The 27,071-nt window shown below is 40.7% G+C and overlaps 1 protein-coding gene across 2 annotated transcripts; it reads left to right on the top strand.

The window, feature by feature from the left end:
• The first annotated feature begins 243 nt into the window (after nucleotides 1-243).
• On the top strand, nucleotides 244-26,419 carry TBC1D15 (TBC1 domain family member 15). Of its 2 annotated transcripts, none has more exons than XR_014555354.1 (17): nucleotides 244-498; nucleotides 5,803-5,901; nucleotides 6,092-6,166; nucleotides 7,574-7,712; nucleotides 11,418-11,628; nucleotides 13,580-13,673; nucleotides 14,092-14,289; nucleotides 14,377-14,505; nucleotides 16,129-16,232; nucleotides 16,337-16,431; nucleotides 18,688-18,804; nucleotides 19,344-19,444; nucleotides 20,070-20,169; nucleotides 20,849-20,946; nucleotides 22,857-23,278; nucleotides 24,040-24,601; nucleotides 25,019-26,419. XR_014555354.1 is itself a non-coding variant. In XM_083699245.1 (17 exons), the coding sequence occupies exons 1-17, from the start codon at nucleotides 475-477 to the stop codon at nucleotides 25,220-25,222; spliced, it is 1,992 nt and encodes a 663-aa protein (XP_083555371.1). In that variant the 5' UTR covers nucleotides 244-474; the 3' UTR covers nucleotides 25,223-26,419. The 2 variants fall into 2 exon arrangements, 1 of the variants encoding a protein (XP_083555371.1); XM_083699245.1 differs by having other exon boundaries at nucleotides 22,857-22,973; nucleotides 24,515-24,601.
• Nucleotides 26,420-27,071: the final 652 nt, after the last annotated feature.

The following is a 27,071-nucleotide window of genomic DNA, read 5'->3' as shown; positions in this document are numbered from 1 at the left end:
AAACCATTACTTTTAAATGGAGTCTGGTAACAAAGAGGCAACCCGAGTAATCAGAATAAAATCCCAGGAATAGGCAGGGATCACCTCACTGTTACTGGAGAATGTGTGTGGCTCTATGTCTCATAGAAAGCACGGAATTACTTCCAAAGCGCGCGTGATAAGATCGCCGCCTTAATACGAGCCACACTTTAGACCCGCCTTAAGAGGGAACACCCACACTCGACGTCATCCAATCGAAGCCTCTCTCCGCCGCCCGGATTCATGGTTTTCGCCCGTTCGGCAACTTCCGTCGGTTTCCGCCGGTACCTAGCGCGCAGAACCCTTTTCTCCTTTCCTTCCCGCTGCTTCCCCCGCCTTCCCTTTCCGCCGCGGTGCGCATGCGTCCCTCCGAGGCGGGGCCGGGCGGGGAGTTGTTGTGGAGCTGCTAAGGAGCACGTGAAGAGAGCAACGTCATCATAAACACTGGTAGCCAACATGGCGGCTCCTGGGAGCGGAAAGGTAAGAGGAAGGGAGGATGAAGGGAGTTTTTGACCCGCTGTGGGGAGGCAGTGGCGGCTGGGAGGGTTCCCTGAGGGGCTCCGGGGGTGGGAGAGGCTGCTTCTCCCTTCGCTGACCCCCAGATACCGCACAGTTGACGGGGGCGGTGGGGAGAGAAGGTGGGAATGACTCGGTGCTCCTGCCTGGCGGTGCGGGGAAAGGCCTTTGGCTTGGCTGGCGGTGGGCCGTTAGGAAGGGGGGGGGTCTTTGGCGGGAGGCGGGCTGTTTCTTAACCTGATTGGCTGAGAGAGGTAAGATTCTTACACGTGGAATTGGTAAGGCCAGGGGTTGTGCTACTGCGCTGAGGCTGCGTGAAACCCTCCAGGCTGGAGGTGGCAGGCAACGCGTGTTTCCTCGGAAGAAAACATCTCTTAAGGCTGAATAATTTACACAGCCTTCGCTGCCATTCCTCCTTTTACAGTTTTCAATTATTAATCCTGTTTTACAAGATAGCCGCTTTACACCAGCATTCCCGGAGAGGAAGCCTGTCCAAACCTTTTGCTGCTTTCTCACTTCTTGTACTCTGTGTCCAAAAGAGGAGTTTTTTTGCTTTTGTTTTTTAAAGCCTATTAGGAAGCCAAACTAAATCGGTCTTGTGTCACTAAAAGCTCTTGAACTACTGTTATCAGGAACCAGCTGTTGCGTTGTTAAAATTTACTGTGGTTGACATTTACTGTCAGAGTGTCATTATTATTTTCTGGTAAGATGATTCATGAGGTTAACTGGCTGTCTTGTAAAGTGAAATGCTCTTAAGAGGCAGGGCAGTCAAGAGTGCAGCTGAGAAATATGGCAGGTTGATGACCTGGTGGTGATTTTAATGTCAGGATGTGAAACACTGAAGGAGCAGGGGCATTTTTATAGAAGGTAATCTTTCACTACAGTGGTGTACTTTTCACAATGACTGCTTTAACAGTGTGATTTGGAGAAGTGACTTAGACACATTTGATGTTGCATTTCCAAGACAGCATTGAGACTTCAGCACACTGGCTTCCATATGTTAATTACATGTTATATGGAGAGGTACTTTCTTTTATTTATCATAAATCTACTCTAATTCACTTCATTGTATGACTTGTAAGTTCTGGTATTATAAAAGTGAGATAAATATATCTCCACTTCCTCCATACCCTGCATTATTTTATAATCTTATATAATGTTCCCCATTATTCACATTTCTCCCAAAACTTAAAAAGCCCCAAATTCCTTAGCCTTTTTGATGGGAAATTGCTTCAGGCTCTTGAATATTTTGGCTGCCATGTTCTTCACTTTTTCAATTATTATTGTGTGCAATTGTGGTCTCAAAAAAGGATAGTATTCTAAATGTGGCTGTGCTGTAGGTCTATATAAGGTATTGAGATATGGCTGTCTTATTTTCACTTCCTTATCTGTAGCATAACTTCACCATTAAAAAATAATAAAAATACTGCTGCTGCACAATGAGTTGTCATTTTTGTTGAGCTATCCACCACTAACCCTGGAATTCTTTCTTGATCAGTCACTCAAAATTCAGACCCTCTCTGTTGAAGTGAAGTTAGGATTTTTGTAGCTGTAGATTGATAGAGCTGTGTATTTCTGTACTTAACCCAGGGGTGGCTGGTGCCCATGGTATTGGTGGGGTGGAAAGCAGGGAGATTGACAGTAGGTGGAGCCAGAGCCAATGGCCGGCAGAGCAAATTCTAGTTTGCTCTATCCTTCCTGCTGAATTCTCTAAAGCAGTGGTTCCCAATTAGCTAATTACTGAGGATTCCCTATTTTTCAAAAGCTAAGCCACAGACCCGCTACTTTTGAAAATTTTGATAACTCTATGGTAGTTACCTGTGCAATGCATTTTTTTTTGAAGAAAATGTGGGATGGCCCCTAATAAGCAAAGAATTTTAGGTAAAAAAAAAAGACCATAAAATTTGCAGTTAGAAGTTCTTTAGTTCTTTTCCGTTAAAAAGTAGAGAGCAAGGGGAAGGGATCCCTTACATTTTTAGAATGATAAGCATGTGAACCTGCCCTGTGGAGCAGGCCATTTGCACTCTCTCGCTGGCTCTCCCCTCTAATTGCAAGAGCCAGAAGAAACTGTGTCAGAGGTAATCCCAGCTCACTTGCCATCCAGCAACTCTTTCACAAGTTTTCCCCTGGCAGCAAGCAGGCACTGGTTGCTAGCAGAGGCTGGGTGATCCATGGATCACCATTGTGGCTTTCACTGTGCAATTAACAAGATAAGTGAGTCCCTGGCAGGGGATGGTGCCCTGGACCCCCAGGGGTCGCTGGACCCCTAACTGGGAACCACTGCTCTAAGGGCAACACTGAGGCTAAGGAGAATGAAGATCATAACCAGTGCCAATGAATAAGCTGGACCAGTCGCAAGTAACAAGGTAGGCAGGTAGGGCTGGCTAAGAAGAGACTGAGTTTGGCGGGGCAGTGCCCCTGTTGCCTTAATGAATCAACCACGAGTGACCTAACTCTTTAAGACTCACAGAGGATAGAAAGGATTGTACATGTTTCCTAGTGAAAAACCTTTATCCAGGATGTTATAATTTAACATGAGGGAAATTATAACAGAAAAGTTCATTTTCCTCAGGGCAGCAAGACTGAAAAACATGGGGAAGGTATAGGTATATGTATAATTTAGTTTGCTGCCCCAAGGCCAATTTTGTATTGGACTTTAATTTTACATTACGTTTCCTAGCTCTTTGTATGTACACCTTTTTTCCTTCTAAATTCCTTGAGGCATGCATGCTTCTACTCTCAATTATCTTGTAATCTCTGCCTGAAATCTTGTGTATATTAGCTGATTAGTGCCTTGTGCTAGAGAATGAAATTAAAAAGTAGTCTCCTACATTTTCTTTGTTCGTCCCACTATCCTAATAACGACAAGTTTAAGTGAAACCTAATTCCTGTTTACTGCATGAATAGTTTAATTAGCTGATATATTTGTTCATATGCAACCACCTACAAGTGCTTTGATAGTGTACCTACCTGAGCAGAGGTGCAAGTGAATTTAATAAGAACACTAAATTAATAATTGGTCTATTTTGAAAAGGCAGCAGAAGCCGGCTTTTCCTTCTATCACTGTTACATTGAAACTGCCGTTCTGGATTGTTGCAGTGATTCATTTTGTTCTGTTTGGTTACACAAAGTATCAGTGTAATGCTTTCGAAGGAGAATAAAGATACTTTTGAAAACAGTTGTGACAAATAATACAGTTGTGGTAACGGTGAAAGCTGAGGCTGTCTGCTTCAAAATTTGTAGAATTTGTGATTTAATTTGCTCTGTTTGTTATTTTTTGATTTGCTACATTTTATCCTTTTCCTGAAAGAAGCTTGGAGTGGCATATGTGGTCTTTCACTCCCAAATATATTTTATTCTTGCCTTGAATGAGTTGGGCTCAGAGACAGTGATTGGTCAAAGTGACCTTCATAGTTGAGCATGCATTTGAGCCTTCCTGTACATTCAAAGTTAACAGTATGTATGTTAATATCTTTATAGGACCAACTGCCAAGTCACATGCAGGCAATAAGCAAGTTTCTGAGTTATGCAGATTTCTTCCTAGGCTGAAAATTTTGTGTGTGTGTGTGTGTTTGTAGTAGGCAGAAAGCTGGGGCTTTTTGCAATGGCCCAACAGGCTCTCTTTGGGATGCTTTTCTACATAGGATAGAGGTAGCTCCTTAGGAAGAAAAAGAGTGGGATACAAATTTAATAATATAAATAACAGTGGTACCTCGGGTTACATACGCTTCATGTTACATACGCTTCAGGTTACAGACTCCGCTAACCCAGAAATAGTACCTCAGGTTAAGAACTTTGCTTCATGATGAGAACAGAAATCGTGCTCTGGCGGGGCGGTGGCAGCAGGAGGCCCCATTAGCTAAAGTGGTGCTTCAGGTTTAGAACAGTTTCAGGTTAAGAACGGACCTCAAGAATGAATTAAGTACTTAACCCGAGGTACCACTGTACATTGTATTCTTGATTTTTTTGCATTTGTTTATTTAGGAAGAGTTGCATTAATTTTTGTTACAGGCTTCTGTTCAGTTTGCTTCAGCAAAATTATTTCTTTTATGTCTTAGTCACTCACACACTCAGTAGTCACTCACCTGCCTTCCTTCATTATCCCTCCACCACATCATCTTTAGTTGTTGGTTTCCTGGTTAAGATATAAGCAACGGTCCAGTGTTGTATGCACAAGCAATAGTGACCCTTCGACTCAAACACTTCTCTACGCTGTCTCCTCCAGTGTGGTCATGAGGAGATCAGAACACCTGCTTATTATTTTAATCTATTCAGAGCTTGTGGAACCTTTTTGTATGAAGACCAGTTGACCAGGAGGACTATAGCCAATACTGGGTAGAGCCAGAGACAAAAGTGAGTGGAATTTGGAAGATTGTACAGTTTCTCTGCCACCCCATCTTTGCAGTCTGCATGAAGTTAGTTTGAGAGTTGCATATTTTCTCATAGCCCCAGGTTTACATTACGGGTGTTTTAACAAGCCAGGACAATAAAATGTGGTTTGATCCTGGGTTGTTTGAACAAATGATAGCTTATACCTAATTGGAGTTCCCTGCAGTTTGAATATAATGAAAAATGATGATTGAAGTAGAAGTGGATGCTTCTGATGTCATTGATTGACTGAGCTAGAGGAAGAGAGGAATTTGAAAGAGGAGTTTGAGTCCAAGGCTTGTTGCTGCTTCTACATATAACACTAAATCTATAACACTAAATCTATAGTTTGTCTGAAAAGCGACCAATTCACCCACACTTTGCCTGCCATTTATCCAGTATTGGTTTCTCCCTTTGTGAATGAAGGTAATTGAAGCTGATGTAGTTATTGATGCATTAATATTTTCATATTTATTTCTCTGTTTCTGATTTCTAATGCAGTATTCATTGCAAACATGTAATTCTGTTTAATTTCCTGTCTGGATCAGCATATGAGGAGGCATGACCATAGCCTCTTGTAACAGAAATCTTACCCAGTTTCTTGCATGATTGTGTCACATATTGAGAAGAACAGGTCTTGTCATCCTAATTCAGAAGTGGGGAACCTGTGGCACTTTAGATGCTGTTGGATCAAAACTTCCATCACCCCGACTATCGTCAGTACTGGCTGTAGCTGTAGTAGGAGTCCAACAACATATAGAGGACCACATATAGAGGACCACCTCTGCCCTATTGGAAGTCCTCAGGTTGGGTTGGACCTGCCCCCAGAACCAGTTCAGGATAGCAAATTGTCAGAAAATGCTTTTAAGAAACAACTTTGCTTAACTTTTTTTTTTTTAGGTTGTATATGAACAGGAAGGAGTTTTCATTCACTCCTCCAGTGGAAACAGTGATGATCAGGATTGTTTGTTATCTGGGATACTGAGAGTCATAGAAAAGGTATTAAATCAATATTTTGTGTGTTATGTTTCTTGTGACTTTACCTTATGCCTTTCTATCCTGCAAAGATATTGTCTTACTGACCAAAATACATAGTGTGCAAAGTAAATGGAGGCTATTTTTGTAAATAAAAAAAATAAAACCTTAATGGCATTGAGTCACTTGAATAATTGCATAATTTGTGTTGTAGGATACTGAGGTGATAGTAGATTGGAGATCACTGGATGATTCATTAGATTCGTCTAATATACTATATGCTAGAAAGGTATGTTGATTACTTGCAGCAATCTTTTTTGAAAGGTTTGGAAAATTGATTTTTAAAAAAGTAAAACAAAATCTTCCTTTGATTCTCAGAAGCCATAGCTGTTACATGGTAAAGTAACATAAAGGCCTAATTGTACTATCTGATTGTGGGGTACAGGATCCATAGATCTTTGATCTGTTTATGTGATGGATGCTTTTTTAAAAATGCTATTATTAATATTGGTACATAAAACTGAGTGTATTGGTTGAGATCCATCCATTGCAAATGGAAAATACGCATAACTAAGAAATGGGGATGAGACATTTATTTGGCTCAAATGGCCTTAATGGAGACCATCAGTAAGAATGGAAGGTAGGTTATGACCTGTACAGTACTTTTATACATTTTCTAGTATAAAAATATTTGAGTAATATGTTGTATGTTCTCTAGATAGTGATCAGTGAAAGATAATCAATCCAAATCTGTTGCTTTAAATTACAAACTCATGTTCCTTGACTCTGCCATCAATACTGTTATTTTGTCCCAATCTTCCCCTCCTAATAAGGATAAATATGGTGGTTCTTGTTTTTAAATTTAATTTAATAGAACTGTCAAGGCAAGGAGTATGCCATTTTTAAGTTCTTTAATTACATTATCCTATGACTTCCCCCTTCTAACTTAAGAATCTGTATACATGACATGATTATACATGATATCTATCATGCCATCTCTTGCTGATCTTATCTCTAAACTAAAAAATCCCAATTTTTCCCAGAAGGGTAGTTGCCCCATTCTCTCAATCACTTTGGTTGTCCTTTTTGGAATCTTTTTCCAACTCTATAATCCTTTTTGAGGTGAGGAGATAAAAACTGTACACAGTATTCTAGGTGTGGTTATACCATAGATGTGTATAACAATATTGACAGTTTTAACTAATGATCCCTAGCATGTAATTTGCCTTTCTCACATCTGCTGGACTGTGGGTCATCATCTTCATTGAGCTATCCACCATGACCACAAGGTCTCATTCCTGGTTAGTTGCTACCAGTTAAGACCCATGGGCATATATGTGAAACATAGATTGTCTGCCCCAATGTGCATTACTTTACATATGCTTACCAGTACATTGAATTACATTTGCCATTTTTTTCACCATTCACCCAGTTTGGAGAGATCCTTTTGGAGCTCTTTATAATTCCTTTTTAACCACCCTGAACAAGTTGCTATCGTTGTCAAGCTTGGCTACTGCACTACTCACCCTTAATACTAGAACATTTATGAACAAATTTAAAAGCACGGGTACTTATACTGATCTTTAGGGATTTTTTAAAAATAAAAAACAACAACAGGAATATTGGGGGGTGTCTATTTTTATTAATCACTAGCTGCAAGTGAAACTGTTTTTGAATGTTTTGATATCTTATTTAGGATTCCAGTTCTGTTGTTGAGTGGGCACAGACTCCTAAAGAGAAGACTCCGCGAGGAACAGAACATCCGAACAGTTACGAGGCAGAATGGGATATGGTCAACACAGTCTCTTTTAAAAAGAAACCACAGTCAAATGGAGGTAAATGAAGAATACTGTGGATAAACACATATAAGCTATTCCAGTGGATGATCCCAGACACTGAGGTTTCTACATGTGGAAGAAACCACTGGGTTGGGCCCCTTTCCTTGTGCAGCTGAAAGCTGCAAACCTTTTGCTCTGCTTGTGGAGCTCCTCTCATCTGATAGTGCTGATCATCTGTCTGTAGTGGGCTTTAACACTCTGATGTGGGGTGAATTTGTGTAAAATAATGCACTCTGAAATTTTTCCATCTGTAGCAGGTAATGACAGCTCCCCACATCAAATGGGGGCACCTTTTGTGTGGTCGCACGCAGCTCCCCTGGACCTATGCTGAACCTGGTGGTACAGCCTGGCTTCGCCTCCCCTCCAGCTGGACACCTGGAGGTCTCCGCCTACCTCTGCCCGTTATCCTATCCTGGCTGGGGAGGCGTTGCCAGGAGATTTGGCCACCCTGCCCACACAATAGAAGGTGGAACTTACCTGGGAATTCTCAGTCGCCTCCAGAGCCAGCTGTGCGTGTAGCATACTTGTTTTTTTCCCCTTTTGGGTGTTAATGTTATAATATGAACTAAATTAGTGCCGGTTCTTTTCTAATAATGACAGTTTTTACCATATGTCTTTGATAGGGTATATGCTATTGGTTCGGCGAGAAGAATGAATAAATACAGTGGTGCCCCGCAAGACGAATGCCTCGCTAAATGAAAAACCCGCAAGACGAAAGGGTTTTCCGATTTTTTAGCGGCTTCGCAAGACGAATTTCCCTATGGGCTTGCTTCGCAAGACGAAAGCCCATAGGGAAATCTCCGGGGACAGCGGGGAAGCGCAGCGCGCCTTCTCCTCTGTTCCCGGACCTGTCCTAAGGCTTGCGGTGGGAGGTCAGGGAACAGAGGACAAGGCGCGAAGGGCTTCTCCTCTGTTCCCGGGGCTTGCGGTGGGAGGAGGGTTTTTCCTCCCCACCGCCAACATTCAGAACAGCATTCTTCAGGCTGTTCTGAAGGCTGGCGGTGGGAAGAAAAGCCCTTCTCCCCCGCCAGCCTTCAGAAGAGTTCCCGCCTAGGCTGCGGATAGCAGCCTGCTGCCCCGCGTGAGGGGCACTCTGCTTAAGAGCGCCCCTCGTGCGGGGCAGCAGGCTGCTATCCGCAGCTTGGAGAGCCCTCTGGACCTCTTCTGAAGGCGGGCGGGGGGCAAAAGTCTTTGTCCCCCCTGCCTGCCTTCTCAGGGGCTTTTAAATCGCCCCGAGACAGCGGAGAATTCATCGCCCGCCAGCATTTTAAGATCGCCCCGGACAGCGGAGAAGTCCTCCGCTGTCCCGGGGTTTTTAAAATGCTGGCGGGTGGCAGCGAAGCATTCGCTGCCGCCTGCCAGCATTTTAATTTTTTTTTTTATAATAATTTTTATTAAGGTTTTCCAAATTAAAACAAATTAAAACAAATTAAATCCAATTTATAAACTTTTTGCCAATAACCAGGACTTCCCCTCCCTACCCCCTCTTGTGTTCCAAATCTTCCAAATAAGCAATTAAATTCAACAAGTTCTTATCCCCAAATTACACTCATCATCAGTAACCCAATTTATCCAAATTCCCATCCCCTAAGATCGATCTATTCCCTTCCACGAGTTCCCCCCTTTCAAACATAGTACAGATGGAAATAAAATAAATATGAGTAGTGATTTTACAACCTTTGGATTCCAACTTTCCCTCCCCTCTTTCCCCTTTGCGTTTCACCTAACCCTCTACTTCTAATATCTTCCTGGAGTTCCCACATTACACTATGCCCACATCCCTCTGGTTCTTTGCCAGTCTTTAATTATGAGTGTCCAATCATAGAAGGAGTCTATCAAAAAAGGGGCCCATTTCTTCTATCCAGGTTTTTATATCCAGGAGTAAAAACTCCAATTTTGTTTCCATATGCTTGTCAAACCTGGATATCCCAAATGTTCCCTCTCCCAGTTCTGTCCAGTTCTTGTTGTTTCCTTAGTCTTGTCAATCATTCTCCTCCTTTTTGTTTCTCTGTTCTCCCACAGAAATGTTCTTTTTCCAAAAGTTCTAGTGTCTCTGCAGAGGCTTGTTATTCAGGAGCAAAGCATTGCATCATGTTCCTTTCATTTTTCAACAAATAGTTCCATTGTTTCCTGTAGTGTGTAAACCTCTGTAGACAAAATAATGTTCCATTCCTGCAGTTTCCCAGGAGATTAAAAGTTCCATTCAACTGTTCAAGTTTCCTGTCAAAAACACATGCAATATCCCTCAGCTCCTCTAGATGGATTACAGTAACAAAGTTCCCTTCCAGAATCACATCCACCAGTCCAAGTAACTTGTTAGTCCATATTTAAAGCAGTTTATGTTCAATTTATAACAAATGTAACCGGCAAAGTCCTCATAACAAAGTCTCTATTTTAATCTTCCTTTTTGACAGCTCTTTGACAGCTGTCAAAACCTCCATTGCTCTTCTCCAGGCAGTTTCACGAATCGCTCCAGGGATTCCGGGGGGGGGGGGGTTGCTTTTTTAAAACAATTCCACTTTTCTCCTCCAGCTCAATCTTATAATTTTCCCTCGCGAAGTTGCTAATTCGGCAAAATAAGGTTACACTCGATCTTAGTTGTCCAGTCCTTTGTTTTGGCTCTTCTACAATTTAGGGGTGGGCTGACTTCCTTTTTTCCGCCTCCCCCGTTCGCTCCAAATTTTAAAAATTTATCCCTTTTTTTTTTAGTCCATATTCCAATTACTCACGGGTTCTTCTTTAGATCCAAATTTTCAATAGAAGAAGTCAGCGCTCTCCGCCGGATGGCATGCGGCTGCGCTCGGCAGGGATAGCAGAGAACTCAAAGCACCACGCTTCTCCCCGGCACCCGATCCGTAGCCTTTAAAAAGGCTCCTTCACGAGTCGGGAGGGCGCTAACGGTGCCAGCCGAGTCTCCATGTCCACGGCCTCCTCTGGCCGTGGTTTTTAAGGGTCCCCGCATCGCCGGTGCGGTAGGACCCAGCCCCTGCCAAGCAGGCTCCCTCCGGAGCTCGGAGGGAGTCCGCCATTCGGCGATGGCGCCGACCCGGAAGTCCGCCTGCCAGCATTTTAAGATCGCCCCGGGACAGCGGAGAAGTCTCCGCTGTCCCGGGAAGGCAGGCGGGGGGAAGCAAAGACTTTCGCCTCCCCACCGGCCTTCAGAAGAGGTCGGGGGACAGACTGTCCCCGGACCTGGTCTGAAGGCGGTTTCCATAGGAACGCATTGATTGATTTTCAATGCATTCCTATGGGATACCGTGCTTTGCAAGACGAAAAACTCGCAAGACGAAAAGACTTGCGGAACGAATTAATTTTGTCTTGCGAGGCACCACTGTACTTCAGTTTTTCAGATCCTAGTCAAGTTGCATAGGAATATATCAACTGCGTTTTACTTTCAGACCATTGCTCCATCCCTGTTCATTGAGATAGAGAGTAATGGACATGATTCCCCAAGATCTTGGGCAGGGGATTTTTTCAGCCTTCCCACTTCAAATTCTTTTTACCAGAGAATAAGCCTGGTGCTTTCTGAAGGCATACCACCACTAATAGTGGTGGAGCTAGCCACACAGAAGGATTGGATGAAATGTGTGCTACCATGATGTTAAGTGCACTTATTCTTGGAAGTAGTTTTAATAAATTCCAGTGCTATGCATTGCATATTGGCTTTAGATCAAGAAAATAACATACTCTTTCCCCCATTAGATGCTGCTGTTCACACAAATGGAGAGAACAAGTGGTCCTTCCTGTTCAGTTTAGCAGATCTAAAGTCCATTAAGCAAAACAAAGAAGGAATGGGATGGTCCTATTTGGTATTCTGCTTAAAGGATGATGTTGTCCTCCCAGCTCTTCACTTCCATCATGGAGACAGCGCCTTATTGATTCATTCCCTTAGAAAATATGTGGTGCTCTGTGAGTAAGTATTCATTGTGAGGAGTCTATTTGGTCAGTTATTCTAGCTTTACTGTTTGCATAGCCATCCTAATGAATTGATCAACTTTTTTTTTAAAAGCCAGCCAGTGAATAAATAATGCTTCTAGTCATAGTTTTTAAACACATCAATAGGCTCAAGTTGTGATTTTAAAAAGAAACTCTGCGAGGAACCTGTAATGTTACTACAGGATGCATTTATTCATTTATTAACTGCCCTTCACCCTAAGGTCCCTGGGCAGGTTACAATATTAAAAATATACACCTCAAGTGTCAAAAACTAGGGTAAAAAGGTGCATTTTTAGTTGACATTTTGCACAGAAACTCATACACAGATGATTTTAAGATGACAGCCCAAGCTATAGCAAGCAGGTAACACTACATATGGGAGAAAGGAGTGGCAGGTACAGAATCTCCTGAAATACTAAATTCTCCTTCTCCTGCTGGCTGTCTACAGTAGGGAGAAGGTGGGGTGCAAAATAGAACACCCCAGCATTTTTTCTCCCTCTGCCCAGTGGCTGTAGCTAGCAGAAAAGCTGCAAGGAAATCCAAATGCAGCGCTTCTTAGTTTTCCAAGAATGGCAGCTTAGTTCAGAGACACTTCTCCAGATGCTGGTGGCCAGGCTTCTGTAAACAAAACATCCTTATTGTAAAAATATCCTATAGAGAAGTCACTGCAGCCCTGTAGCTGCGCTAGGCTTGAATTTGCAATTGACCAGGCCCCTAAAGTCTTCCCTCTCTTACCACTTGCATCTCCTAGATCTGACCCTTCCTGCTTTCAGGACTAATCTCTTCAATGATATTTCTCTGTTGGCTCTGCTGGATCAAAATGAGTGATCCAGGTAATAGGAAATAAATAATTTCTTTTGGAGACTGGTAATAAACAATTCACCTACGATAAGCTCTCCAGTAGTATATAAACCTAAGATCACAGTACCAACTAGTGAGTGGTTTGAGGGGAAGAGGGAATTTCTGTGATGCCCTGAATAAATACAAACCTAGGCCGTTGGCTACTAACAATAAATATCTGACTGACTGAGATTGTTTCCTACATCTTGCATTTAGTCCCAGACCATGACTGGATATCTTCTAACTTCTCTTAAAAATATACTCTAAATGAGTAGGCATTTTCTAGTTGGCACTCAAATCTGACAGAAGCTTTTTTTAGTTTCAAGCAAGTAATGCCTAATTAGAGAATGGAAGCATACAAGAGAGTAAGTAGGATTTCAAAGTTTCTTTTTAAAGACTCTGAATTCAGTTTAATATTACTTGAAAAATATTTCCTTGGTACAATATCGTAAATAACTGCTCATAGCAAATAAAGTGATGCTAATTTATTGTGAATATTACTCAGGATGAGTTTAATTAAAATGGAAGTATCTTTAAGAGGTTTTCTTATTCTGATGGGTTAGCTAAGTATGACGCATCACAACCTTTGCTTTTTGGGCTGTATTAGCAAACCTCAGTTCTGGTTTATTAACAGCCGTGTCATCAAGACTGATTATATCGACTCTTCTGACTTTAAGATGCAATCTGTTGTTGAATTTCATATCCTCTGGCACAAATGCTGCATCCTTCCATGCCAGCACTGGGAAGCGATAGCATTTATTAAAAGTCTTATCTTTAATAACAGAATAGGTGGTAGGTGTTCCAGGTAACAATGAATAAATGTAATGGTGTTTTGTTTCAGAAGCTAGTAATAGTGAATCCAACCAGCTAATTTCCTGAATAAGCCTGAAGTGGCAATCAAATACTTTCAACTTTTTTAATAGTGATGTCTTCTTTCCGTATATTTCTGTGTGCACAGGCACACATATAATCCTCTTAAAATATTGCACAATGAATTCACTTTTCTCAAATGTGATGGCTATATTGTTGAATTTCCCAAAAGAAAGACTCTGATTCTAGAAGGGAAAATAGTTTCTTTTTGTTCACAGATCTCCACAGGACAAGAGAATTCTTGTGAACTGCCAGAGTATTTCACAGTCCTTTGAAAATCTCCTTGATGAACCAGCATATGGTTTATTAGAGGTTTGTGTGATTTCCTATTTGTTTAATATTCAGTTTAATATTCAAGATTTTTAAATGCCCAATTATTGAAGGAAACCAAATTTCAACCCTGGGAATTTTCATGCTGGCAGATCCTTATTTTTCTTTGCCATGTGTTCTGTACAAAATGAAGTATGTATTTGATTTCTTTTTAAAATGTCCTTATTAGTATCCTGCCCTTCTTCCCAGTGGGAACACCGAACTGGTGAAAGAGGCTGTAATGCGTTATTTTGGAGATGCATTTTTCACAGCTTCCTGTAGCCCTTTGGACACAGCTTGTATCAGTGATTACTCTTTGGGCAGCTTGCTTTTGAGAATGAATGTCGTACTATCAGAATTTTTTAAAAAACAAATTTGTGTGAGCCATTTCAGAATTTGTTTACCCCTGTGCCATTCTCAGAAACTGAAGACTGATCCTTACACAGCAACAATGGGAAGATTTTCAAAAGTGACCAACTATATATTTGATAGTTTACGAGGAAGTGACCCCGCAACTCAGCAGCGGCCTCCATCAGAAATGGCAGACTTCTTTAGCGATGCTATACCAGGCTTGAAAATAAATCAGCAGGAAGAACCAGGATTTGAAGTCATTACACGAGTAAGCGTTCTTGATAGCGAGGGTGGTTTTAAGATAAAAATTAGTGCATTGGCAATAATTTAACAGCTTTTCTGGTGCATATTTTAGATTGATTTAGGAAAGCGACCCGAAGTGAACAGAAGACAACCAGTGTCGGTTGAAGAATGGACTAAGAATATGGATTCTGAAGGGAGAATCTTAAATGCTGACTCCATGAAACAGATGATATTCAGAGGGGTAATATCTTAGAATATCTCTTTAAAAATTGTACCGTATTCGCCCAAATGTAAGCCGTACCCAAATATAAGCCGCACCTTTAAAATTCAAGAGGGAAAAGGAAAAAAGACAATACCCAAATATAAGCCACTCTCTTAAAATTCCACAGGCACTCACACCTGTTCCGTTATACCGTATGTCTATTTCAGCAGCAATATCATAAAAGCCAATTTTTGTAAGGTTACGAATTTAAGCCGCACTTTAACTTTTCACAGTCGGAATTTGCAAAAAAAAAAAGTGTGGCTTATATTCTGGCCAATACGGTATTTGATTCCTTATTGCTATGACAGTAGCTAGCAGGTACATGTATTTGGTTATCCCTCCAGAAAAGGTTAACTGAAATTCTGACTCATGCAAATAGCAATACTCCGAAGCAGCTGACCATCAAATCAGGGGTAGCTAACCTGTATTCCTCCAGAAGTTGTTGGATCCCGACCCTCACCCACCCCAGCCAGCATGGCCCATAACCATGGATGATAGGAGTTTTAGTCCAACCACACAGCTAGCCATGTTTGATATATAAACCCTTGAAGTTCTGTTTTGAAAGCAGTGATTCCACGCCATGGATTTCTAATGCCATGTTTGGAGAAGCTCACTACTTTTCATGTGTGTCAATACTGCCAATTGCAGGACTGGTCCTTGAGTGGCCAATACTGAATAAGGCAGAGTTATGTGAAAATACGTTGGAGTGAACAATACATAAATAAGAATTTAGCAAATAAAGAATGCAAATCTTTTAGGACAGAAATGAGGATGTGCTAGCCTTAGTTTAAGGTTTAAATGAAGTCCACTATGGCCTTAGGTTTTTACTCCATAGCCGCTGATAGCACATGGGTGTCTTGAAGGAGTTTGCCCTAAGGCTGAGAGGGGGAACTCATGACCCTCAGGGTGCTGTAGGAGTACAGCTCTCCTCTTTCTTGACCATGCTGCCTGGGGCTGATGGGAGTTGGAGTCCAGCAACACCTAGACATCGCATCCTTGTGCATAGTGCCACTTGCTTAAATCTTTTCTAGATGGCTCTAGGTAAAGCCAAATAGAACTACCTTTAGAACTTATTGGAAATTATTTGTAATGTTTTAAGATTTGCCTTCCCACAGTGACTTCAATTTAACCTGAACAGTGTGTTATAGATATTTCAGAGTAATAGCTTTAAAAGACAAATGGTTTCAGTATTTACACTTAAAGCTTTCAGATAAATTTAGAAAATGTAAGTTTCTGCCCAAAGACCTATGAATCTGCATGTCAATAAGATGTGGCATGAGAGGGAAGGAGGCTGGGAGCTTAAAAAGGGGGATGTTGTAGAAAAACATGTAATTTAATTAACCTCCAGGTTGATAACTTCATTTTTTTTCAATGCTACGTTTATAAACATAATGCAGAAAAATATTAAGGCGGGGAAACAAACATAAAAGGTTAGGTCTTAATGAGCATCCTAAAAAGAAGTTGACCAGGGGAAATCAAACGTAGGAAACAGTTGCAATAAAATTAGGTAATGTTAGCTCCTGCACAACTACAGGATTTGAATAAAGTTGTTCTTATAAAGCTCCTGATTTTGCCATTGCTATTTTATTATGTTCTGCTTAGGGCCTTTGTCATGCTTTGAGAAAGGAAGTCTGGAAGTTTCTTTTGGGTTATTACCCTTGGCACAGTACTAGGGAAGAAAGAACAAATATACAGAAAAGGAAAATGTAAGTACAGTTCCCTTAAAACAATGTCATATTGTGGAGTAAACTTTGCATACTTGCAAGACAACTGCTTACGAATATCATTACTACTATCATTTTTTCTTCAGAGATGAGTATTTCAGGATGAAGCTTCAGTGGAAATCTGTCAGTGAAGAACAAGAAAAAAGAAACTATAGATTGAGGGACTACAGAAGTCTTATAGGTAATTTTAAGAAACATAGAAGGCAAAGAGATATGTTAGTGATAAACTTTTACTCCTTTTTTAAAAAAATCGAGGTGACCTCAATTATCCACCATGTTTGTTAGACATTGTTTCTGTAACAAAATTATGACCTGTTAGGTTCAGTGTGTTAGGATTCATGGCTTCTTTCTCTTCTGTGTCCTCCACTGTGAACAGAAGACAAATATCATAATAAAAGGCTTAATAATGAATAAAAATGAGACAAACAAACAAACTCACCATTCTTTCAACCAGTGATCTCAGGGCTGCCATGAAACAGTGTATTTTAGTCACCAAATGCCTGGATAAACAGGAATGTTTTTAATTTCCTCTTGAAGTCAGCATGCATGCTGTGCAGCCATTTCTTTTCTGATCCTTGTAGTTGATGCAATTTTATTTTGCTGCTGACTGAAATAAAAGAAAGCTGAGTGTGTGCTGAACTTGATTTCACTTTAAATAAGTTTCTATAGGTTGCTGACCATATGCTTTAGTAACCTGTTATAAACTAAAACTAACATCAAACTTTATTATTCTCTGCTCTAACTATCAACAGCAAACATTTTAAATGCTTTATAACCTTAGCACTACCTCTTAAAGGCAAGTGGGAAAGTTTGAGACCAGAAAGCTAAGTTGTGTGTTTAATGTGCATCACAGCAGGCATGCAGTCACACCAGTGCAAGAAGCAGAGTAATATTTTTAGTTTAAAAGCAGCAAAAAGGGAGGAGCATCCAACCTTTTTCCTTCTTGCTGCTTTTCCAAATTTCTTTCATTTAGCCACTTTCTCCTACTGACAAGCATGTATTTTGCTACTGAAAGCAGACACACATTCAGAATACTGAAATTTGACTTGGAGATATGCTTTTGAGGGGAGAAATAGTTAATGTTCTTGCTTTTGGCATTTGAAGGCTTTTAATTTTTTTTCCATTTAATACAACACAAAACGTATTAGAAGTGTCAGCGTTGAATGTAGACGAGAAGCTTTATTCTCCCATAGCTTTACTATCATGATCTTATAGTTTGCACAGTAGGGTACTTTGCTCCTGTCCAGTCCTCTTTGCTCCGGTGCTGAGCTAAACCAGGGTTAGGCTTGGCATGTAGTCTAAGGCAGGACTCATGGTTCAGCACATTCACTTACCACAAACTCTTAAAGTCCTGGTTTAGCTCAGCACAGTGCAGCAGTACAAAATGGCTTCAAAATCCTCTCTGTGTCCTCACATGCTTCTGCTGTTTGAAAAAGCATAGCTAGATTTGATTCGCACAACAAGCTTAGTCAACGCATTTTAATCAGATTCTAATAGTGTGTGGAATGTTACAGTAGCGTAAAACTATACAGTATATGCTCAGAGACTGAGCAGATAAACCAGGGGTCGGCAACCTATGGCCCATGGGCCACAAGCGGCCCATGGGGGTCATTTAACCAGCCCAACGACCCCCACCGCCCGCTTGGGGACCCCCGCCGCTTGCTCGCTCAGCTCCCGTGAGCTGCGCTAAACAGGCACAGAGCAGACGGCGGACCACCTTCTGCGATGCTGGCCAGCTTCCCATTGGCTACAGGAAGCTCCTGTAGCCAATGGGAAGCTGCACATGCCTCCTCCGCGCCAGAAGGAGCGCCGGAAATAGTGTTTGCACATGTGTGCGTGCGCACACACACTCGTGCCCACCGTGGCGTTTGCAGGACCGTGAACCGGCCCAAGCCACAAAAACTTTGCCGACCCTTGAGGTAAACTAACTTCAGTAACAATTAAAGAAACATGGGGAAATGGAGTGTCCTAATAAAACATTCTCATGCTAAACCAAGCAATTAAACCTTAAAGGCTTGATTGCATATCAACTCCTCACCATTAAGTTTAATGTAACACCGCATATCTAGTACATTTGAGTGACGTTTTACATTTAACATATCTCAAATAGACTCTGCCGTGTGTTAATTCAATGAAAATGTTTTACATTTTAATCAGGAGGTTTCTATAAAAAGTATACCGTTTTCTAAGTGTTCGGAAATCTGCTTATAAGAAATCATCTTATTTGAGACAGGAAGAATTTGTCTTAAATACTCTTAAAAGCAGCTTTAATGCATTTTAAATGACACCCTCTGAATTTAGTTGTCTTTACTAGGCACTTCAAAGCTCAGCACAGTGTTTGAGAAATTGGAAATTTGAAGAGCATCCTGCATTTTTTAGATATAGGCTTAGCAGAAGCTGTTTTGAAAATGTATTAAATCTGTGTGCTGTTTTTCAGAAAAAGATGTAAACAGAACAGACCGAACAAACAAGTTTTATGAAGGTCAAGATAATCCTGGGTTGATATTGCTTCATGACATTTTGATGACCTATTGTATGTATGACTTTGATTTGGGTAAGTAGGATCCTACTTATGTATGTGTACTACTGTATCTGATCTAGTGTAACTTATTGTAATTACCCTTCAGAGAAGACTTGATGTACATTCTGTCTTAGACGCCCAAATTAATTATGTGTTTTGCCATTGGTTGCAACAAGTGGGACCTGCAACAAACTTGTTTAGTTTCTGTACTTGTGTACTCCTGATTTTGGAGATCAAATAAATGTATCAAAAAGTTTCCATTGCCTGTATGCTTATTTCAACAAATAGCATATTTTTCCATGTATAAGATGCCCCCATGTATAAGACACCCCCTATTTTGGGGGACTCCAAATTAAGAAAACACCCCTTAGCTCTAGCCGTGTATATGACGAGCCCCAATTTTAAACCTATTTTTGGTTTAAAAAAAACCAAACAAAACACCTAGTCTTATACGCGGAAAAATACGGTAGTTTTGGAAGAGAATGGGAGAAACTAAATACAGTAGTTACTTTTCAGACTTTTGAGTACAGTTTGCCACATATTACCAGTTTTTTCTCTCTCTCTGATACAAGGCTATGTTCAGGGAATGAGTGACCTGCTTTCTCCGATTTTATATGTGATGGAGAATGAAGTTGATGCCTTTTGGTGCTTTGCATTGTACATGGATCAAATGGTAAGTCTTTTCATCTTCATTCCTGTTGTTAACTTCAGTTACCGTTTCAGTGTAACTTATTTCTGTAACTTCTGTTTATCATTAAACTTTTGTTAGCAATTTATGTAGCATTTCTCTTGCAGCGTAGCAGCAGATATATAAGCAAGAAATGTATGTTCCATAATTATAAAGATAATGCTGTGTTTCAATGTTGTAACCTGCCCTGGGAATTTAGGGTGAAGGGTAGGTAAATAATAATTATTCTTGGCATCTATCTGTCTCGAGAGACAATGGAAGAGTGTGCCTTCAGGGGTAAAGTCAAACTGTTGAAGAATTACAGTGCCTGCTGTGACTGTAGAGACCAATATGGGAGAGACCTATTTTATTGCAGGTGGGGCAGATGAAGGTGTCCAGTCTCATTGGACTCCATATTATTCTAATTGGCTTAATTCAATCAATGAAAATTATCAAACCCATATCTGATCTTGAAAGTGAGCTGCATGGAATGCTGTTAGCATCCCAACAGACCAAAATCACATTAATGTTTAGTTTTGTTATTATATATTTGTTTTTATTTAATACTCACTTTGGCCCTCATGTAGAATAAAAATATTCTAGATGCTGTTTCAATTTGTTTCCCATTAAGCACCAGAATTTTGAAGAGCAAATGCAGGGTATGAAGACACAGCTAATTCATCTGAGTACTTTACTTCGCTTGCTAGATAGTGGATTTTGCAGTTACTTGGGTATGTATGACAGCTCAGAACAACTTACCACTGATTATGTACAGTGGTGCCTCGCAAGACGAAATTAATCGGTTCCGCGAGTCTCTTTGTCTTGTGGTTTTTTCGTCTTGCGAAGCACAGCTATTAGCGGTTTAGCGGCTATTAACGGCTTAGCGGCTTTAAGAAAAAGGAAAAAAACTCGCAAGAACTCGCAAGACGTTTCGTCTTGCGAAGCAAGCCCATAGGGAAATTTGTCTAGCGAAGCGACGCAAAAACCGAAAAAACCCTTTCGTCTTGCGCGTTTTTCATTTTGCGAGGCATTCGTCTTGTGGGGCACTTCCACTGACAATTGATGTTCCAAGAGAGACTTGACTAGGACCACAATCTCTCAGCCTATCCTACCTCACAGGGTTGTTGTAGGGATTCACTGAGGAGGGAGGGAACCATGTGTGCCACTTTGAGCTCTTTGGAGAAGAAGGTGGCATATAAATGAAGCAAACAAATGAAATTATGGTCCATATTTTCCTCAGTTTTCCACCCCAAAAAACTCTAGAACAAACTAACTTTTTGTAAGCAATTGTAGCCAGCATAGCTGTTAGATGGAACATCAATTGTATATTAAACACACTTTAAGCGATTCACAACCAGCATTTCTGTCAAAGATATATTTGTTCATGTTCTTTTTTAAAAACTGTTTTAGAATCTCAAGATTCAGGATACCTTTATTTTTGTTTCCGGTGGCTTCTAATAAGATTTAAAAGAGAATTCAGTTTTCAAGATATTCTTCGCTTATGGGAGGTAAGAAATGGCTTTTTATTTTAGCACCTACTGCCTACAATGCTGAAAAGAGGGTTCTGGAGGAAAATACATACAATTTAGCTAAACTGAATCATGTTAAAGCAATGTATAAACAGTGGCATCTAGAGGTGGCAAGAGTGTGGCCCTTGGGCCTTGACTCTGCCAGCTGGCTGTGTGGGTGAGGATGTTCATAGCTGACCAAGAGGGGAGACTTATCCTCTCTGGTTTGCTCTTAAATACTGGTGGAGCATTTGTAGATGAACTAGTCTAATCCCCTGCTTGGTGGAGAAACTCCAAAGTTTAATTTAAATTAAAGTTTAATTTAAAAATTAAAGAGCCATCCGACAGATGGTTGCCCTATCTCTGCTTGAGGACCTTCAGAGAGGGAGAGCAGTTTAAAGTTAGCACCTTATTGTTCACAACTGTTATGTTTTTATTCCTAGTTAGGATTTTCTCCTGCATGCACACTGTCTTATAAGGTGCTATTGAATAATAGCTCCCAAGTTCTCATTACTGTCAACACCATGTAAACTTGTAAAAATGCACAAAGCATACCAGGGTGAAAGGAAATGTCTCTGCTTACAACAGGGTGGCTAATCCATGGGCCATACGTCTGTTCCCCATGGCATCTCAAGAATTCCCTCCACCATTTATTACCTTTAAAATATAACAATGTGTTATGGTATTTTAATTGACCACTCCAATGGGGCCACACAATGATGCCAAAAGGCTTTCTGTAGGTCCCTCACAGCCCCCTCAAATGTTTCCATTAAAAAAAAAATTAAATTACAAGAGAATGTTTAAAATTATAGGTCCCTGCTATGATACTGTTATGCCAAAAGGTTTTTGGCTGTTCCCCAAATTTGTCCATTAAATTTCTAAAATATATTTATTGCTACCACTCTTGTGGGTTGGTTATGGATCAGTGCAGCCCTTAGCCCAAAGAAGACTAGCCACACCTGGCTTATAGCTTTGAATAACAATCTTAGGACCCACTTAATTGCTCCAATACTTCCTGATCTGCTACTGCATGGGTCTGTCACTTTTGCTACCACTAAGAAGGTGACTTGCCCAGAATATCAACTGGTGGCATCATACCCAGTTTCCTGGCAAATACAACCTAGTCACTGTAGGCAAAGTTTGTATTTCCTTTTTTTCTGAAGTATAGAGTGTATTTCCATATTCCAGTTTTAAGAGTCCTGAAAACTTACTTATTCCTGAATAATTCTGTTAAGTCAGTCAACCCATTTATTCCACTGCACTTCTACAGTCAGACCTTGGATCCCAAAAGTCCTGGAATGTGGATGTTTTGGCTCCCGAACGTCGCAAACCTGGAAGTGATTGTTCTGGTTTGCAAACGTTCTTTTGGAACCCAAACGTCCGTTGGGGCTTCTGCGCCTTCTGATTGGCTGCAAGAGCTTCCTGCAGCCACTCAGAAGCTGTGGTTTAGTTTCTGAATGTTTTGGAAGTCGAATGAACTTCTGGAACTGATTCCGTTTAACTTCCAAGGTTTGACTGTACTGGTTTTTTGATCCTGATTTTCAGTGAGGCATGAAGATCTGAAGGATCCACCCAAAATATCTGAAATTCATTGAGGGTGACAGATGCTATCAGGACATAGCTCTACCATTTGCCCTTGTCAAGATCTTCAGAATGTAGCATGAAATTAATTATAGATAGTTATTAAGCAAGCTATTATGTTTTTCTGTCTAGATAATAGTTTAATTAGCTGGCAACCTCTACTGAAATATATAATAAGTTAGAAAACTATCCCCCCCCCCTCCTCTGATGTAATTGTAAGTTGCCAGAAAAATAAGTGTTTGGGGAGACTGTTAAAACCTTTTAGTACCTTACACTTGTGGCATCATGTTCAAGTTCTTGATTCATCAGCAACTTCAATATTCTGCTAGGTAATGTGGACAGACTTGCCTTGTCAGAACTTCCACCTTCTCATCTGTTGCGCTATCCTTGAATCCGAAAAGAAGCAAATTATGGAGAAGCATTATGGCTTCAATGAAATACTGAAGGTATCTGTTGCATGTTACTCTAGATCCAAATTATGTTCTAGCCTTTGTTTCCTGTATTTGAATACTATTAGCATTTCATTATGCAATCTTATGTGAGATGGAACAAATGTTAATTCTCGGCCACATTTCTACTGTGATGAAAGATGCTCGGTGTAGCTTAGTAGATCTTAGTAATTTATTAACTCATCAAGTTGAGAGAAAGTAATATGAAGCAGAGTTTTCATACAGTATATAGACTGGTTGTTTGATTTTCAGAGCTAAGAGAACTTACTGTTTATACTGAGGCTGTTTTAAGTGCTAAATCGGTGAGTTGTGGTTCGAGGGCCCGACCCCCGCGAAGTGAAATGAAGACACAAGGACATGTGATATAAGGTTAATGGGCTAGAAAAGGCCACAACTTTATTGATTACAGCAATGAAAAGGTTTTGGCTTAGGCATTGGATCGAAACAAGTGGGTTTATTCACCAGGGGTTCATCACCTGTTGATGCTAATCCAACTATAGGCTCACCCCTGCTGTCACCGCGGGTCGTGCCATGGCCTCCCGCCAAGCAGGCATCGGACAGAATACACGACCGCCAGATTCCTTTAACGGAATACCCCTAAAAATTGAAGGCATAGGCGATGGCCACACCTAGCACTTCGACACACCACAACACATTATTCCAATGCCTAACCTACCCACCAATACCACAAAAGTTGTGACGATTGCTACGAGTTAGGCGAAAAAACCAAAAAGCCTATTGCCAAATGGAAAAACTCCTACCAGGCCCCCCGGGCAACCAGGGCGACCAACCTAAGGTCCATAGCAAGGCCAATGACCTAAGCCCTAACTAAAAGGGAGTGGAGGGTGGGTGGCTCGTGACGGGACGACGACGAGGAATGAGGCCAGGGAAAGGCTGGCGCTGCAGCAAAAGGCTGCTGAACACGCCCCCACCGCGGCACCTGGTTGGGTGGCCACCTGGGGGGCGTGAGCGCCAGCCAGGTGAGCTGGAGGCAGGGGGCAACGCCCCCTGCTGGGCAGTGCTCGGGCTCCCGCCCACAACCACTCCCCTCTCTTGCAGGGAGGAGAGTCTCTATCCTAGGTCAGAGGATTCCAGTAGAAATAGGAAGCTCCAGTTGGACCTAGTGATTTGGCTTCAGGTTATGGTGTGAGGAGAGGCCACACACAGAAACACATAACAACCCACAATTCAAGACAAAACTATCCTAGACTACTGAGGATTGTGCAGGAAGATAGCAGTCTCTTCCAGACTTTTTCTACTCTTCTCAGCATCGCTGCATAGAGATGGTGGTTTTGTTGGGTGGTTGCCCCTGAGCCAGGGGAGGTGCAGTGCTGAGGAACTACAAATCCAAGTAGCAGACATAATTTACATATTGCAATCTTAACCAGATGCTAATTATGCGCGTGTATTAATCAAGTTAGCGTTTCTTTACTTAAGGTTATGCTAACACTAGGAGCCAAAGTTCCATGGCTCAGAAAGCTGTGCATTTAGCGTGACATCCTTGGTTGCACTTCGTCATTCTTTTTGTTCCGTTTTAGCATATCAATGAACTGTCTATGAAAATGGATGTTGAAGACGTACTTTGCAAAGCAGAAGCTGTTTCTATGCAGATGATAAATTGCAAGGTAAAAGTCAAGCATATTTTATGAACTTTGCATAAACAAATGAGATTTAACCAGGTTGATAATTATTGAAACAAACCCTTTGCGGTGTGTGTCGCCTCTGATGCCTTCGAATGAAGGTAGCATGCAAATTTAAGAAGTAAATAATGATGTCATAAACTGCTGCAATACTCAGAATGGTACTGTGCCTAGAGATAAAATGAAATCTATCTATACCAATTTTAAATGATACGGATTTTCTAGTCATCCTAAAACTGCTTATTGAACATCTTTTCCTTCTAGAATTAAGAAAAGGCATATTTTAGCTCAAACTTACATGCATTTAAGGATATGCTTCTTGTGTACTTAGCATGTTAACTTTAAAGAACAGCAGCAATAACTTAAAAGAGCAACATGTGCCACATTTTTTCTTCTTCATAGGAATTGCCTCAAGCCGTCTGTGAGATCTTGGGATTAGAGAACAGTGCTGCAACAACACCAGATTCAGACACTGGGGAAGATGAAACTGCTGGTGGAATAAGTCACTCTGCGCCAGCCTATCCAAATATCTCCAAGCCTGTTGCTGCTGCCAATGGAACAAGTGAAAGTATTGAGCAAGTGACCCCAACCATGCTGACAGATTGAATCTTGCACAATTATTTGTCTGCATTTTTGAAGAGACACTTTATTATACCTGTTTTGTTTCTTTCAAGCACTTGAGGTGGATATTTAAGTTTTTGTTTTGATTAAGCTTTAAAGATTTGGAAAACAGATCATGTACTGTAATACTCTTACATCAAAGCTTTACAACATGACCTAATTATTTTTGTAGTTTCTTCTACCAAAGTAGCCTTCCCCCCCTCCCCCAGATAACATTCCTTAATACTTTTGTAGCCAAGTGCATTTTTTTCCTTTTTGGTAAAATGGAAATCAGATGAATGTGAATGGCATGGAAATAAATGCTTCTGTATCACTTTGACTTTGAGAAGTCTTGAGCATGGATGGTTCTTGGATATCATAAGATTCAAAAGTCTTCTATACTATTTCCTATGTGAAAAGATGCTAACTTCATAAACAGTGCTTTGTAAATGAAAGGATTATGTCCTTTCTCAAATGTTTACAAAAACACTTGTTAAGTATTTGTGGTTGTTGAATGTAGATTTGCAATGAAGATTTACATTTGTGCAGTTCCCTGATCTTGAATTTTGTAATCCAGGGGGTTGGCTGAACAGTACATTTTTACATTTTAACACCTCTACACTTATACATATGTATGTATAAATTAGTTACATATTCAAACTTGTGAGTATTAAAGGATAAATCTATTTTTGACTAAGTAAACTTGGCTTTTCATTCAGGCAATTTTGACCAAATTTTAATACATAACTGTAAACCTGCCTATTTTTGAAAAATCTTTTTTTCTTAAGGCTATATTCAGGTTCTGAAATACTTTTACAATGGCTTTCTCGCTTACTTAACAAATAACGTTTCTTTGCTGAATAGTATCGTAACTGATTAAAAAAAATCAGCTTCAACTGCCTTTATGCTAGACTACTTGATTAAATAAAAGCAGTTAAAAATAAATGCAAAATACTAATTATGTTGGGTGTGTTTCCCTCATGTAGTTCTGCATAAGCTCCCATGGAGGGCACAGATAGAACGGAAGATTCTTATGGCGGATTGTGCCCATTGTCCTTAATAAATGACTTACATATGAGAAAACTCTATGCTTATATGATACCATTCTTTCCATTTTTATAGTAATGTGGGATCTGACATAGATTCAGTTGTATTTGTTCCTGAGAACCATTGTTCATATTATGAAATAAAATGCAAAAATTACTTAATGTTTTTCATTTAAAACAATTAAGAGAATCTTGTGTGGGGAAAAGCCTTCCTAGATTTCAGGGATTTGCACACAGATTTCAAGTATACAGTGAAGAGCTATCTAACTTTTTTCTGGCAGAACACTTTGCAGTTGACCGGTGGCAAAAATGAGGAGAGAGTTGAGTCGTCTTGTCCCCTTGAAATCATTGGAATTGTGTACGCAACCAAAGCACTTTCGTTTCAGTGATTTCAATAGAATTGCATCATGTTTGGCAATGTGGGTTCCTGCTGAAAGTCATCTTTGTAAGGCAGCCGCCTAATCTGAGTATTAACTTGAGCATTCTTGGAGAGATCACAGCCCTGGTACAGACAACATACAAGCCAAACCATGACTGGACTCTAGGAATTCCCCTGCGTTTGCCATGTTTTGTCTTTGTTTGGCCTGTAAATTGGGCTAATCAGGGTTGCTGCAGGAGGGGCGGAAGGAAATTATTATGTTAAGGGGTGACAGTTCTCTCCCAGAGGTGAATTCGTCAGCATGTGGGGGACGGATGTGATTTTTTAATTCTTATTTTTTTGCAATTCTTTCCTCTCATCTACAGCACCCCACAACTCTTCAAAATTAGATTCAGAGGGTGTGGGGGCCCTGGAACAGATTTAGGGGTGT

Source organism: Podarcis gaigeae (genome assembly GCF_964106915.1).
Source record: "Podarcis gaigeae genome assembly, chromosome: 10".
NCBI lineage: Eukaryota > Metazoa > Chordata > Lepidosauria > Squamata > Lacertidae > Podarcis > Podarcis gaigeae.
This window is presented reverse-complemented; position numbering and strand designations above follow the sequence as displayed.